The sequence below is a fragment of the Seriola dumerili genome, unplaced genomic scaffold (assembly GCF_002260705.1).
Source record: "Seriola dumerili isolate Sdu_G_001 unplaced genomic scaffold, Sdu_1.0 BDQW01000866.1, whole genome shotgun sequence".
NCBI lineage: Eukaryota > Metazoa > Chordata > Actinopteri > Carangiformes > Carangidae > Seriola > Seriola dumerili.
This window is the reverse complement of record NW_019175121.1, coordinates 157232-170633: the sequence shown is the minus strand read 5'-3', so window position 1 is coordinate 170633 and position 13402 is coordinate 157232. Positions and strand designations below refer to the sequence as shown.

General features: G+C 47.6%; 2 protein-coding genes across 4 annotated transcripts in view; one reads left to right on the top strand and one right to left on the bottom strand.

Annotated features, from left to right (window-relative positions):
* Window positions 1-8715, top strand: part of LOC111237448 (gelsolin-like) — a 9929-nt gene extending 1214 nt beyond the window's left edge. The window contains exons 1-19 of one of the 3 annotated variants that reach the window (XM_022766549.1): window positions 2057-2352; window positions 3588-3788; window positions 4078-4232; window positions 4530-4691; window positions 5250-5309; window positions 5397-5477; window positions 5741-5830; window positions 5905-6037; window positions 6163-6251; window positions 6339-6467; window positions 6553-6639; window positions 6733-6866; window positions 6973-7063; window positions 7147-7317; window positions 7655-7829; window positions 7902-8023; window positions 8103-8180; window positions 8281-8341; window positions 8475-8715. In XM_022766549.1, the coding sequence (XP_022622270.1) occupies window positions 3596-3788; window positions 4078-4232; window positions 4530-4691; window positions 5250-5309; window positions 5397-5477; window positions 5741-5830; window positions 5905-6037; window positions 6163-6251; window positions 6339-6467; window positions 6553-6639; window positions 6733-6866; window positions 6973-7063; window positions 7147-7317; window positions 7655-7829; window positions 7902-8023; window positions 8103-8180; window positions 8281-8341; window positions 8475-8638 (2175 nt within the window). In that variant the 5' untranslated portion in view covers window positions 2057-2352; window positions 3588-3595 and the 3' untranslated portion in view covers window positions 8639-8715. Of the gene's footprint in view, window positions 1-2056; window positions 2353-3587; window positions 3789-4077; window positions 4233-4529; window positions 4692-5249; window positions 5310-5387; window positions 5478-5740; window positions 5831-5904; window positions 6038-6162; window positions 6252-6338; window positions 6468-6552; window positions 6640-6732; window positions 6867-6972; window positions 7064-7146; window positions 7318-7654; window positions 7830-7901; window positions 8024-8102; window positions 8181-8280; window positions 8342-8474 lie in introns of those variants that run through there. The other 2 variants (XM_022766547.1, XM_022766548.1) reach the window with 2 other exon arrangements.
* A 228-nt stretch (window positions 8716-8943) lies between these two features.
* The window catches only part of LOC111237461 (disabled homolog 2-interacting protein-like), a 13686-nt gene continuing 9227 nt past the window's right edge, over window positions 8944-13402 (bottom strand). Inside the window, exons 13-17 of the mRNA XM_022766564.1 lie at window positions 13241-13354; window positions 11525-11647; window positions 11334-11413; window positions 10273-10360; window positions 8944-10067 (exon numbers count right to left, since the gene is read on the bottom strand). Coding sequence (XP_022622285.1) covers window positions 9897-10067; window positions 10273-10360; window positions 11334-11413; window positions 11525-11647; window positions 13241-13354 — 576 coding nt within the window. The 3' untranslated portion in view covers window positions 8944-9896. The remainder of the gene's footprint in view (window positions 10068-10272; window positions 10361-11333; window positions 11414-11524; window positions 11648-13240; window positions 13355-13402) is intronic.

Below are 13402 nucleotides of genomic sequence, written 5' to 3'. Positions count from 1 at the left end.
CATGTTAAGACTTATTTTGAAGGTTAATCAAAATCGTACACATTGTTTGTGTGTTTCTGTCAATATATATATATATATATATATATATATAAACTGTATATGTGTGTGTATGTGTGTGTGTGTTTATGTGTGTGTATGTGTGTGTTTTTTGAGTGTAGCGGTAGAGCTGTCCAACAGAACCTCTAGTAAGTTCTTTTTACCTGGTTGAGACTCTTGTTTTAAAGGTGAATATCAAAAAAGTAAGATGGATTTCCTCAAAAACCATTAAAGATATCAGAAAGAGACCAAAACTGGGTGATATAGGGAAAAAAATCTCTACATTTTTGATATAAAAATTGTCAATGAAGGTTGCAAATTGTGGGATTTAAAAGAGTTTGTCTGACTTTTTTTGAGGAAAACTTTCAGGGATAGTAGTTAGCTCTGGTTAACGAGTGGAGCTGTGCCTAAAGACAGCAGACTTTACTGAAGATGTAGTAAATACCACATCCCCCACAGTGAAGTTACAACAACACCACACTGAGCGAGCGAGAGAGAGGGAGACTGCTAAGCTAAAGCAACTAGCAGATCTGAACAGCATGTAAACGACTGCTGAGTTAGTGAGAGTTGCTAAAAGGAGCAGAGAGCTCTGAGTGCTGGAGCAGAACTAGTGTAAGTTTAAATGTACAGCAGGTAGTTAGACTCTGTGAAGAAGAAAACAGCAACATTAACTGTGTTCAGACAGAGCAGCAATAAACTCCACCGGTAACAGAAACAACTGGCGATGGGACACTACACTGACGTCAGCACGTCAACATGTGAACGGCGTCACTACTATTACTGAAAAGACATCAGTAGAAGTAAATCACAGTGTAAAAATGTTCTCAGATAAAAGAACAAAGTAAGTCAGTTAAAATGTTTCTGTGTTATTGCGTTACATTTGAAAATGGGGAGAGAGGGGTCAAACATGTTACAGGGTGATAATGATGATAAAACTATAAAATTAAAGAAGATCTTTAGGTTACCAGATATATCAGTTCCCAGGTGAGAACAGCAACAAAATCAACCAATTAATTGCAGTTAGGCACTTTGGAGCCTGAGCATACACCTGATAATTACTAATACACTCAGTTGGCAATTTATTATTAAAATAGTTTTAGACAGTTGAGGTGTTTCTGTTATTTAGCCTACCTTAAGTGATAAAAAATTATTTTGAAGGTTAATCAAAATCATAGAGATGGTGTTTGTGTGTTTCTGTCTATATATATGTGTGTGTGTGTGTGTGTGTGTGTGTGTGTGTGTGTGTGTGTGTGTAGGGGTGGGGGCATGTGCACCACACCCAGACCAGACCAAACTAGACCCCTGAATGTATTTAATTCATGCATTCTTCCTCGTAAACAGTAAAGATAAATAAAGACATCAGGAGTTAGAACACGTGTCATAACTCTCATGTCCCCCTTTGAATTAAACAAATGAACACGTCTTGGTCACTGATGTCATGTGTAACTCTAAAACTGGTTCCTCTGTCTGATCACTTCACATCAAACACTCGTCATAGTAATGACCATTCCTGTATTGACTGACAGAGAGTTTGCATGTGTCCAACAGATCTTCACCATCTCGTTTCCCTCCCTGACACAGACAGACACACACACACAAGCACAAGCACACACACGCACACACACACAAGCACACACACACACACACACACAAGCACAAGCACACACACACAAGCACAAGCACACACACACACACACACACAAACCCACAACACACAAAGCAGAAGCACAACACAAGAAAGCAAGCACCACAACCCACCGACACAACACACTAACAACACACCTAACGAAGTCACTCAGCGCAATACAAAAAACACACACACACACTACACAGCACACATCACACCACACACAAGACACCCACAACACAAACACCACAAGCACACCACAACACACACACAACAACCACACCACAACACCATAGACCAACATACAACAAATTCAACACACATAGATTTAGCATTGCAGTACACACACTGCACACACCAAACACCACACACTGTTAACAATAGTCTCACTGATAGAAAATAAGTAGAAAATAAAACATCTGAATTAAATCGACAGAAACAGAAAAGTTTGCTGAAAGTCTTCTGAACAATGACTCATGAACACCACAAAGGAAGCAGCTGGTGTTCAGTCTGGGTGTGGATCAGCTGGGTGTGTCTGCTCAGCTGCACACAGGAGGAAGTGAGGGGGTTGTACAGGTAAGGTTACCTGCAGCCCCTCCCTCACAGTCAGTCAGTCTCAGGTGGAGCTCAGCTTTCGTTTGTCTGCAGCAGTTTCCATCCAGCTGAACGACGTCCAACAAACACTGACGGTGAGTTTCCTCTTTACTTAACATCCGTCTGTGTTTTCATGAGTCCAGGTCCAGGTCCATGTTCAGGTCCAGACTGGGTCAGACTCTGAAACAAACAGGTTAACAACAGTTTTTAGTCTTCATCATGGCGTCATTAGTCTCTGTTCATCCTCTCATCAATAACTCATGTGTGACCAGCAGCTAAGTTTCACACCTTCACTCCGGACTTTATGAATCTGATCCTGGAGCTGTTCCAGTCCCCAGTGAGGCGTTTACTGTGGAGTTTTTGAACAACTGTGAAGCTGCTTCCTCTTTAAGCAGTTTAAATGTGAAACAGCTTCGACCTGTCTGTCTGTCTGTCTGTCTGTCTGTCTGTCTGTCTGTCTGTCTGTCTGTCCGTCCGTCCGTCCGTCCGTCCGTCCGTCCGTCCGTGAGGGTGAGTCACTTCCTGTATCTCTGAGCTGCAGCAAAGATGTTTGTGTTGGAGAAGATGAGTCACTCTGCTATTTGTCCCTGAGGCTGTTGCAGATTACAACATTTACATTCACTCATCAGACAGAGACTCACAGTGAGGTTCTTGAGATTCTTCAGTGAAGCTTCTCAGTTCTACATGTATTTAATAAGTGAAGGAGATCAGGTGTTCAGTCACAGCCACTGAGACACGTTCAGGTATTAGAGGTGTGAGGAGAGGAGGTCTCTCTGAAGACATCATACACAACAATCACTTTACTCTTTTATTTTGGTCTGTAAAGAATAAACACAAGTCATTTGGGAAAATAAAAGATAAGAAAAGAAAGAAAAGATTAAATAAAAAAAATAAAAGAAAGGAGAGCAAAGAAAAGGAAAGATAATATAAATAAGAAAAGAAAATAAGAAAAGATAGATAATCCTGTCTTCTTCTCACATTGAGGACATTTACAGTGTAACAGCAGGAAGATGAACAGTGCAGCAGAAACACAACATGTTAATACCAAATACTGAAAATGTAGATAACAGATGTTTTCCTAAGACTGAAAACCAAGAGGTAAAGCTACAGGTGACTGACTGACCTTTTTTTTTTTTTTTTTTTTTTTTTAAATAAAACTTTATTGACACCAAAAGAAACATTGAACACACCTGACACGGTCCCTGCTGCACTGACATCATCATTCAGACTGAAATATAAGTCTTAACTTAGGTCCTGGTGTTGTGTGGCTCCGCCCCCTGCAGGCAACATAATTGTGTTCAGGTGTTTTTCTGCGGTCCTGCCCCTACAGGTGACATCATGGTGTTCCACCCAGAGTTTGAACATGCGGGTCAGAAGGCGGGGCTTCAGGTGTGGCGGGTGGAGAACATGGAGCTGGTTCCTGTACCTGACAGTCTGTACGGAGGGTTCTACAGCGGAGATGCTTACCTGGTTCTCCACAGCACCGAGACCCGCAGAGGATCCCTGCAGTATGACCTGCACTACTGGCAAGGTACTGCAATACATCATGTACTAATACTATCATCATGTACTAATACTACTACACCTGCAGTGAATATAACTGAATATAAATCAATATAAATAAATACAAATGAATAGAAATGAATAGAAATTAATATAAATGATGAACAGAAGTGGACCCAGGGCTGAACCCTGAGGGACGTCTTCAGTCTCAGACCGGTACACTTCCTGTTCTCTAACACTGATAGTAGTATAATGGCCTGAACGTTGACACAGGTGTGACTCTGATGTTGCTCTGTGATTGGTTGGTTGGTCTGCAGGTACAGAATGTTCTCAGGATGAGAGCGGAGCAGCGGCCATCTTTGCAGTTCAGATGGACGAGTTCCTGCAGGGGGGGCCGGTCCAGTACCGTGAAGTCCAGGGCCACGAGTCCAGTACCTTCACCGGATACTTCAAAACAGGGCTCAAGTACATGGTAACTACAAGACCAGAACTCCCAGTACTGTAGTACCTTTCTTACATTTGAACTCTGAACCTTTTCTGTTTAATTGCTTAGTTTCTACTCTGACATTTGTCTGATGGTCTGTTTATTTATTTATTGATGTATTGTTTACTTATTATCAGTTCAGAGATTACAACTGACACTGAGAGTACTACTGATACTGAGAGTACTGAGAGTACTACTGATACTGCAGTAAAGATACACGTTTTCCTGAGTTGACTTGAAGAACTGTTTTTGGCATTGATGACATCACTTCTTGTTTCTTCTCAGAAAGGGGGTGTGGCCTCAGGGTTCAATCATGTGGTGACCAATGACGTGGATGTTCAGAGGCTGCTGCAGGTCAAAGGTCGACACGTCGTCAGGGCAACAGAGGTTCCTGTCACGTGGGAGAGTTTCAACCAGGGCGACAGTTTCATCCTGGACCTGGGAGAGGTGAGACAGACAGGTAGAGAGAAGTGAAACAGGTAGAGGGGTGAGACAGGTACAGGGAGGTGAGACCGGTAGAGAGACACAGGTAGAGATAGGTGAGACCGGTAGAGAGAGAGGTGAGAATGGCAGAGAGACATAGGTAGAGAGAGGTGACACAGGTAGAGAGAGGTGACACAGGTAGAGAGACACAGGTAGAGAGAGGTGAGACGGGTAGAGAGACACAGGTAGAGAGAGGTGAGACAGGTAGAGAGAGGCGAGACGGGTAGAGAGACACAGGTAGAGAGAGGTGAGACGGGTAGAGAGACACAGGTAGAAAGAGGCGAGACAGGTAGTGAGGTGAGACAGGTAGAGAGGTGACACAGGTAGAAAGAGGTGAGACAGGTAGTGAGGTGAGACAGGTAGAGAGAGGTGAAACAGGTAGAGTAGTGAGACAGGTAGACAGAGGTGAGATGGGTAGAGAGACACAGGTAGAGAGAGGTGAGACAGGTAGAGAGAGGTGACACAGGAAGTGAGACAGGCCATCAGACAGACAGCTCTGAACCTGTCTCTTTCTTTTTACAGGAAATCATCCAGTGGTCTGGTTCCCATAGTAACCACTTTGAGAAGCTGAAGGCCACCGTGGTGAGTGGTGACATCACCTCATGAAATCATCATTATTGAGTGACATCATGCACGACTGATTGATTGGTTAATTGACAGGTGTCTAAGGGTATCCGTGACGATGAGCGGTGTGGGCGGGCCAAGCTGCTGATCTGTGATGAAGGGGCGGAGCCAGACAGGATGCTGGAGGTGATGACGTCACATGACCTGACAAAAACATACTGATACTACAGTGAGAGTATTGTACTGTACTGCAGTGTGTTAATGTGAAGCAGAGGTCCGTGCTGCGTTCATGTGGTGTCGGAATATGACAGTTTCCTCCTGGGAAAACTGACGTGAACGTCAGAAAGTCGTCTGCACAGAAACATGGAGGAGGAAGTAACTGTCTGGTTGATATGACAGACCTTTGATCAATGAGTCCATGACGTCTGACCCCTGACCCCTGACCTCAGGTCCTCGGGGAGAAGCCGGAGCTTCCTGAAGCTCACAGTGACGACACCAAGATGGACGCCTCCAACAGGAAGCAGGCTCGGCTCTACAAGGTGAGGCAGGTGTCTCTCACCTTAGGACTTGTTGTTGTTGTGCAGCAGGAAGTCTTCACCTGTCTGTCTCTCAGGTGTCGAATACAGATGGGGACATAGAAGTTACCATGGTAGCAGAGCACAACCCCTTTTCCCAGGATGCTTTGCAGACCAGCGATTGTTTCATACTCGACAACGGAGCCAACGGACACATCTTCGTCTGGAAAGGTTCAAAGTTTCACCTCTTCTCTCTCACCAGTTCAGACTGAGGAGCTGAAATCTGTAACCTGATAGGTCAATGAGGACAGTCACCTGAGAGTCATTATAAAGTGCATGTGTGTGTGTGTGTGTAGGTAAGGATTCGAACGCTGAGGAGCGCCATGCTGTTCTGAAAAGTTCAGAGCAGTTCATCCACAAGATGAACTACCCAGCACACACACAGGTAAACACACACACACACACACACACACACACACACACACACACACACACACACACACACACACCCCCCCTGACTCTGTCCCCTCAGGTCCAGGTCCTTCCTGAACACGGGGAGACTCCTCTCTTCAAACAATACTTTAAGGACTGGACGGATCCTGACGACACCGTTGGCATGGGAACGGCCTATGTGTCCAATCAGATAGCAAAGATCAAGAAGGTAAACCAATCAAGGTCTAGTCCAGGACCAAAGTGTTCCAGACCCAGACCCGACCAAACCAGTCCTAACTCCTCTGATTGGACAGGTGCCGTTTGACGTGTCGAAGCTCCACCAATCAGACGCCATGGCAGCACAGCACGGTATGGTGGACAGAGGAGATGGAGAGAAGCAGGTGAGGAGGGTGGTGTCTGTCTCTCTTCACCTGTCTTTCTGGCCTGCCTGTCTCTTTACCTATCTGTCTGACCTGTCTACCTGTCTGTCTCAGGTGTGGCGTGTTGAGGGGTCAGAGAAAGTTCTGGTGGACCTGTCAGTCTTTGGTCAGTTCTATGGAGGAGACAGTTACATCATCCTGTACCAGTATCACCATGGAGACAGAGACGGACACATTGTCTACATGTGGTGAGACGTCATGTCACACGTGGTCTAACACACGTGTTGTGACTCTGAGCTCCCCCTGGTGTTCGCTTCCTGCTACAGCAACAATAACAAGGATCTGTGTTTACAGGCAGGGGGCGGAGTCTAGCCAGGACGAGGTTGGAGCATCGGCCATCTTGGCTGTCCAGATGGATGATGAGCTGGGAGGCGGTGCTGTTCAGGTACTGGACTCTGGACTCTGGACTCTGGATCCAGATCTGTAGGAACCTCCAGTCTTACAGACCTCACTGTTACCTGTCTGCAGGTGCGAGTGGTTCAGGGAAAAGAGCCCGCCCACCTCATGAGCTTGTTCAGGGGCCAGCCAATGGTGGTGTACAAAGGTGGGACTTCCAGAGAAGGTGGCCAATCAGAGGCGGCAAATACACGCTTGTTCCAGGTTCGAGCCAATCCAGCGAGAGACACCAGAGCTGTGGAGGTGAGAGAGAAACCAGATTCAGAGACTGAGTCTGGATCAGACAGGGATCAGGTTTATATCATGGATCTGATCCAGACCCTTCAGTCCAGTTAGACCGGTCAGACCAGTTAGATCAGTCGGTCCGGTCAGTCCAGTCAGACCGGTCGGTCCAGATAGACCAGTTAGACCAGTTAGACCAGTCAGACCGGTCAGTCCAGATAGACCAGTTAGACCAGTTAGACCAGTCAGACCGGTCGGTCCAGTTAGTCCAGTTAGACCAGTTAGACCAGTTAGACCAGTCAGACCGGTCGGTCCAGTTAGACCAGTTAGACCAGTGTGTCTCCTCTGTCGTCTTCAGGTGGATCCGTCCTCCTCCAGTCTGAACTCCAGTGACGTCTTCCTGCTGGTGTCCTCCTCTGGATCGTGGACCTGGAGAGGCTGCAGGAGCAGCTCCGTGGAGGTCCAGGGAGCCGAACACCTGGCCGGGATCCTGCAGGTGACACCTGCTCCACTGGAGGAGGGGGAGGAGGAAGGTGAGTGATGGGGGAGTCTCAACATTCAGACCAGCTGAAGTCCACCCTACCTGACTGTGTGTTTGTGTACAGATGCATTTTGGGATGCGTTGGGAGGGCAGGAAGACTACTGTCGCTCTCCCCGGATGGAGAATGAGATGGAGGCTCATCCTCCTCGTCTGTTCGCCTGCTCCAACAAGACTGGCAACTTCCTGGTATGTCAGGCTGGTCACGTGGTCACATGATCAGGTCACATGGTCAAGTCACACAGTCACTATCTCTCTCTGTGTTCAGATGGAGGAGGTTCCAGGTGAGCTGACGCAGGATGACCTTGCTCCTGATGATGTCATGATCTTGGATACCTGGGACCAGGTAAGTCTCTTCCGCTGTCACCATGGTTACAGGTCCCGCCCCTGTGGCATCCTTGCCTCCTTTCCTGCTACAACCCCTCATTTCCTTTTTCCTCCTGCAGGTGTTTGTTTGGATCGGAAACAAGGCTCATGAGCAGGAGAAGACGGAGGCGGCGGTGTCAGGTGAGACAGACAGGAAGTGTGAACCCAGCATCACCTGATCCAACACACAACAACTACTTGGTTACAGGTACCTGAGACTGAACCTGGTCCAGGTGGTCCAGGATGCTAAGGGCTAACTGTGTTTCCTGTGCAGCTGTCCAGTACATAGAGAGCGACCCGTCCTCCAGAGACCCTCGCACCCCCACAGTGATGGTGAAGCAGGGGTTCGAACCGCCGACCTTTACCGGCTGGTTTCTGGGCTGGAACCACGAGTATTGGAACATCGACCCGCTGGAGCGCCTCATGGAGAACCTGTGACATCACTTCCTGTTTAGAGATAAAGAGCTGTGGGTCTCACTGCTGCAATAAATAAAAGCTGTCTGCCTGCACACCTGTCTGTCTCTGTGTGAAGCAGCACTGACCATACCTGATACCTCTGTGTGTGTGTGTGTGTGTGTGTGTGTGTGTGTGTGTGTGTGTGTGTGTGTGTGTGTGTGTGTGTGTGTGTGTGTGTGTGTGTGTGTGTGTGTGTGTGTGTGTGTGTTGCTTGTTGCCATGGTGTCTCCTGTCACTCATTGCTATACAACAGTTGGATAGTGTAATAGTTTATTGGAGCATCTCTTTATAAATACTGATGTTGATAAATAACAACAAGAGGAAACAAACAAAACATTTCTCATGAATACAGTATAACAGAGTCCAGCAAAGAACCTTAGAGTCCAGTAGAGAACAGCAGAGTTTATACAGGACAGCAGATATGTGTGTGTGTGTTCACAAACTATTCATCACAATTTAAAGAGTTTTTACTGTTTTACAATAAAATCTGATTTTTACACTAAAATCAGTAGAATTCTCTGAAACAACACAAACTAACCTCTAACTGTCTGGAGGGTCGACTACAGTTCAACAGTTTCCCTCTGCTTCCAGTCTTTGTGCTAAGCTAGGCTAATCTGTCTCTGTACAGACATGAAGCTGATCTGACTGTTGGACTGCTCCTTTAAATCACAATCTGAAGATAAAGAACCTAAAAACAGATAAACAGTTCTGAGTTTAGTCACACCAGAGCCATATACAGCTGGAGTTGCTCCAGTTAATCAGATTAAAACAGAGCCATATATGGATGAGTGTAGTCCAATTAGACAAGAGCCATATACAGCCAAAGTTGGTCCAGTAGGACTGAAGCCATACATGGAAAGAGTCAGTGTGATTGGACCAGAGCCTTACACAGGTGGGGTTGTTCCAGATGATGTGTTCAGTTTGGTTGGTGGAAGTTTCCAGCTCTTAACAGGAAGTATCAAAAGGAAACAGGATATGATGTCAGACATCGGAAGATGTTCAAAGAGAAAACATGCAAAACAAAACAGGAACTGAGGGGTAACCTAGCAACATGGGCGGAGTCTGGTCAGAGGTCAGATCCGTGGCTGTAGGAGGGTTGATTGACAGGTCTATGGAAACTACGACGGCTGTGATTGGTTGATTTTTTAAAAAGCCTGGTCGATGACTTCATCTTGCTGCCAGCAGTTCAGCCCCTACCGCTCAATGAGTCACGGCCAATCAGAGCTCAGCAGCAGGTTGCCTAGCAGTTGCCAGAGTTGCGGAACTCTCCGTTCTCGGTGATCTGCAGAGACGATGTGTTGCTAGGAGACAGGCCGTTCCTCTGTGATGTCACAGCATACCTCTCCTTCAGTTGTGTCAGAGCCGCCATCAGGCGAGTGTTCGCTGCATCAAGACTCGCTATCCTCTTCTCCTGAGAGACAGACAGGTGAGAAAGAGACAGGTGAGAGACAGACAGGTGACAGACAGGCAAGTGAGAGAGAGACAGGTGAGACAGGAAGGTGGGAGACAGGCACGTGAAAGAGAGACAGGTGAGACAGGCAGGTGAGACACACAGGTGATAGAGAGAGAGAGGTGAGAGGCTAAACAGGTAAACAGACAGGAAGAAAGACAGGTACCTGTGCCTCTATGATCTTTTGTTTGGAGTCGACCACAGCCTGCATGTCAGAGTGATCCTTCTTCAGCTCCTCCTCCACCGCCATCAACCTGCACAGGTGTTCAGACAAACAGGTAACTGACACACAGGTACACAGGTGTTCAGACAAACAGGTAACTGACACACAGGTACACAGGTGTTCAGACAGACAGGTGTTCAGACAGACAGGTGTACAGACAGGTGTACAGACAGACAGGTGTACAGACAGGTGTACAGACAGACAGGTGTACAGACAGACAGGTGTTCAGACAGACAGGTATACAGACAGACAGGTGTTCAGACAGACAGGTGTTCAGGCAGACAGGTGTTCAGACAGACAGGTGTTCAGACAGACAGGTGTTCAGACAAGTGTACACACAGACAGGTGTTCAGACAGGTGTACACACAGACAGGTGTTCAGACAGACAGGTGTTCAGGCAGACAGATGTACACACAGACAGGTGTTCAGACAGACAGGTGTTCAGACAGACAGGTGTTCAGACAGACAGGTGTACACACAGACAGGTGTTCAGACAGGTGTACACACAGACAGGTGTTCAGACAGGTGTACACACAGACAGTTGTTCAGACAGACAGGTATACAGACAGACAGGTGTTCAGACAGACAGGTGTTCAGGCAGACAGGTGTTCAGACAGACAGGTGTTCAGACAGACAGGTGTACACACAGACAGGTGTTCAGACAGGTGTACACACAGACAGGTGTTCAGACAGGTGTACACACAGACAGTTGTTCAGACAGACAGGTATACAGACAGACAGGTGTTCAGACAGACAGGTGTTCAGGCAGACAGGTGTTCAGACAGACAGGTGTTCAGACAGACAGGTGTACAGACAGACAGGTGTTCAGACAGACAGGTGGTACAGACAGACAGGTGTTCAGACAGACAGGTGTACACACAGACAGGTGTTCAGACAGGTGTACACACAGACAGGTGTACACACAGACAGTTGTTCAGACAGACAGGTGTACACACAGACAGGTGGTCAGACAGACAGGTGTACACACAGACAGGTGGTCAGACCTGCTGATGATGCTGTTCATCTGCAGGTCTTTGTCGTCCTGCAGTCTCCTCAGTCTGCTCTCTGTGTCCTCCAGCCGAGCCTGAAAAAAACACTCCTATTGGTCCAGCTGTGTCATGTGACCGTGTCATGTGACCGTGTCATGAGCAGAGTGTCTGTACAGGTGAGTCAGGTAGAGCAGGTGTGGTCTGACCTGGTACTCCTGCAGCATTCGTTGGTTTTGTTGATCCTGAACCATCAGACGAGCTTCACACTCCTCCTGACGCAGAGACGACACTCGCAGCTTCTCCTGCAGCAACGCAATCTCCTGCTGGTACTACACACACACACACACACACACACACACACACAGTCAGAGACACACACACACACAGAGACAGACACACACACACACACAGAGCCAGAGACACACACACACACACACACACACACACAGAGAGAGACACACACACACACACACACACACACACAGAGAGAGACACACACACACACACACACACACACACAGAGAGAGACACACACACACACACACACACACACACAGAGAGAGACACACACACACACACACACACACACACAGAGAGAGACACACACACACACACACACACACACACAGAGAGAGACACACACACACACACACACACACACACAGAGAGAGACACACACACACACACACACACACACACAGAGAGAGACACACACACACACACACACACACACACAGAGAGAGACACACACACACACACACACACACACACAGAGAGAGACACACACACACACACACACACACACACAGAGAGAGACACACACACACACACACACACACACACAGAGAGAGACACACACACACACACACACACACACACAGAGAGAGACACACACACACACACACACACACACACAGAGAGAGACACACACACACACACACACACACACACAGAGAGAGACACACACACACACACACACACACACACAGAGAGAGACACACACACACACACACACACACACACAGAGAGAGACACACACACACACACACACACACACACAGAGAGAGACACACACACACACACACACACACACACAGAGAGAGACACACACACACACACACACACACACACAGAGAGAGACACACACACACACACACACACACACACAGAGAGAGACACACACACACACACACACACACACACAGAGAGAGACACACACACACACACACACACACACACAGAGAGAGACACACACACACACACACACACACACACAGAGAGAGACACACACACACACACACACACACACACAGAGAGAGACACACACACACACACACACACACACACAGAGAGAGACACACACACACACACACACACACACACAGAGAGAGACACACACACACACACACACACACACACAGAGAGAGACACACACACACACACACACACACACACAGAGAGAGACACACACACACACACACACACACACACAGAGAGAGACACACACACACACACACACACACACACAGAGAGAGACACACACACACACACACACACACACACAGAGAGAGACACACACACACACACACACACACACACAGAGAGAGACACACACACACACACACACACACACACAGAGAGAGACACACACACACACACACACACACACACAGAGAGAGACACACACACACACACACACACACACACAGAGAGAGACACACACACACACACACACACACACACAGAGAGAGACACACACACACACACACACACACACACAGAGAGAGACACACACACACACACACACACACACACAGAGAGAGACACACACACACACACACACACACACACAGAGAGAGACACACACACACACACACACACACACACAGAGTCAGAGACACACACACACACACCTCTCTTACCTTCTCGATGAGGGGGTCGTCATGGCGATCGTCCTCCGTCTCGCCATAGGAGGAGGCGGAGTTCATGTTGAGCAGCCAGGCTGCAGTACGATCCAATGCACAGGGAGAGGGAGCCTGGACACACACACACACACACACACACACACACACACACACACACAC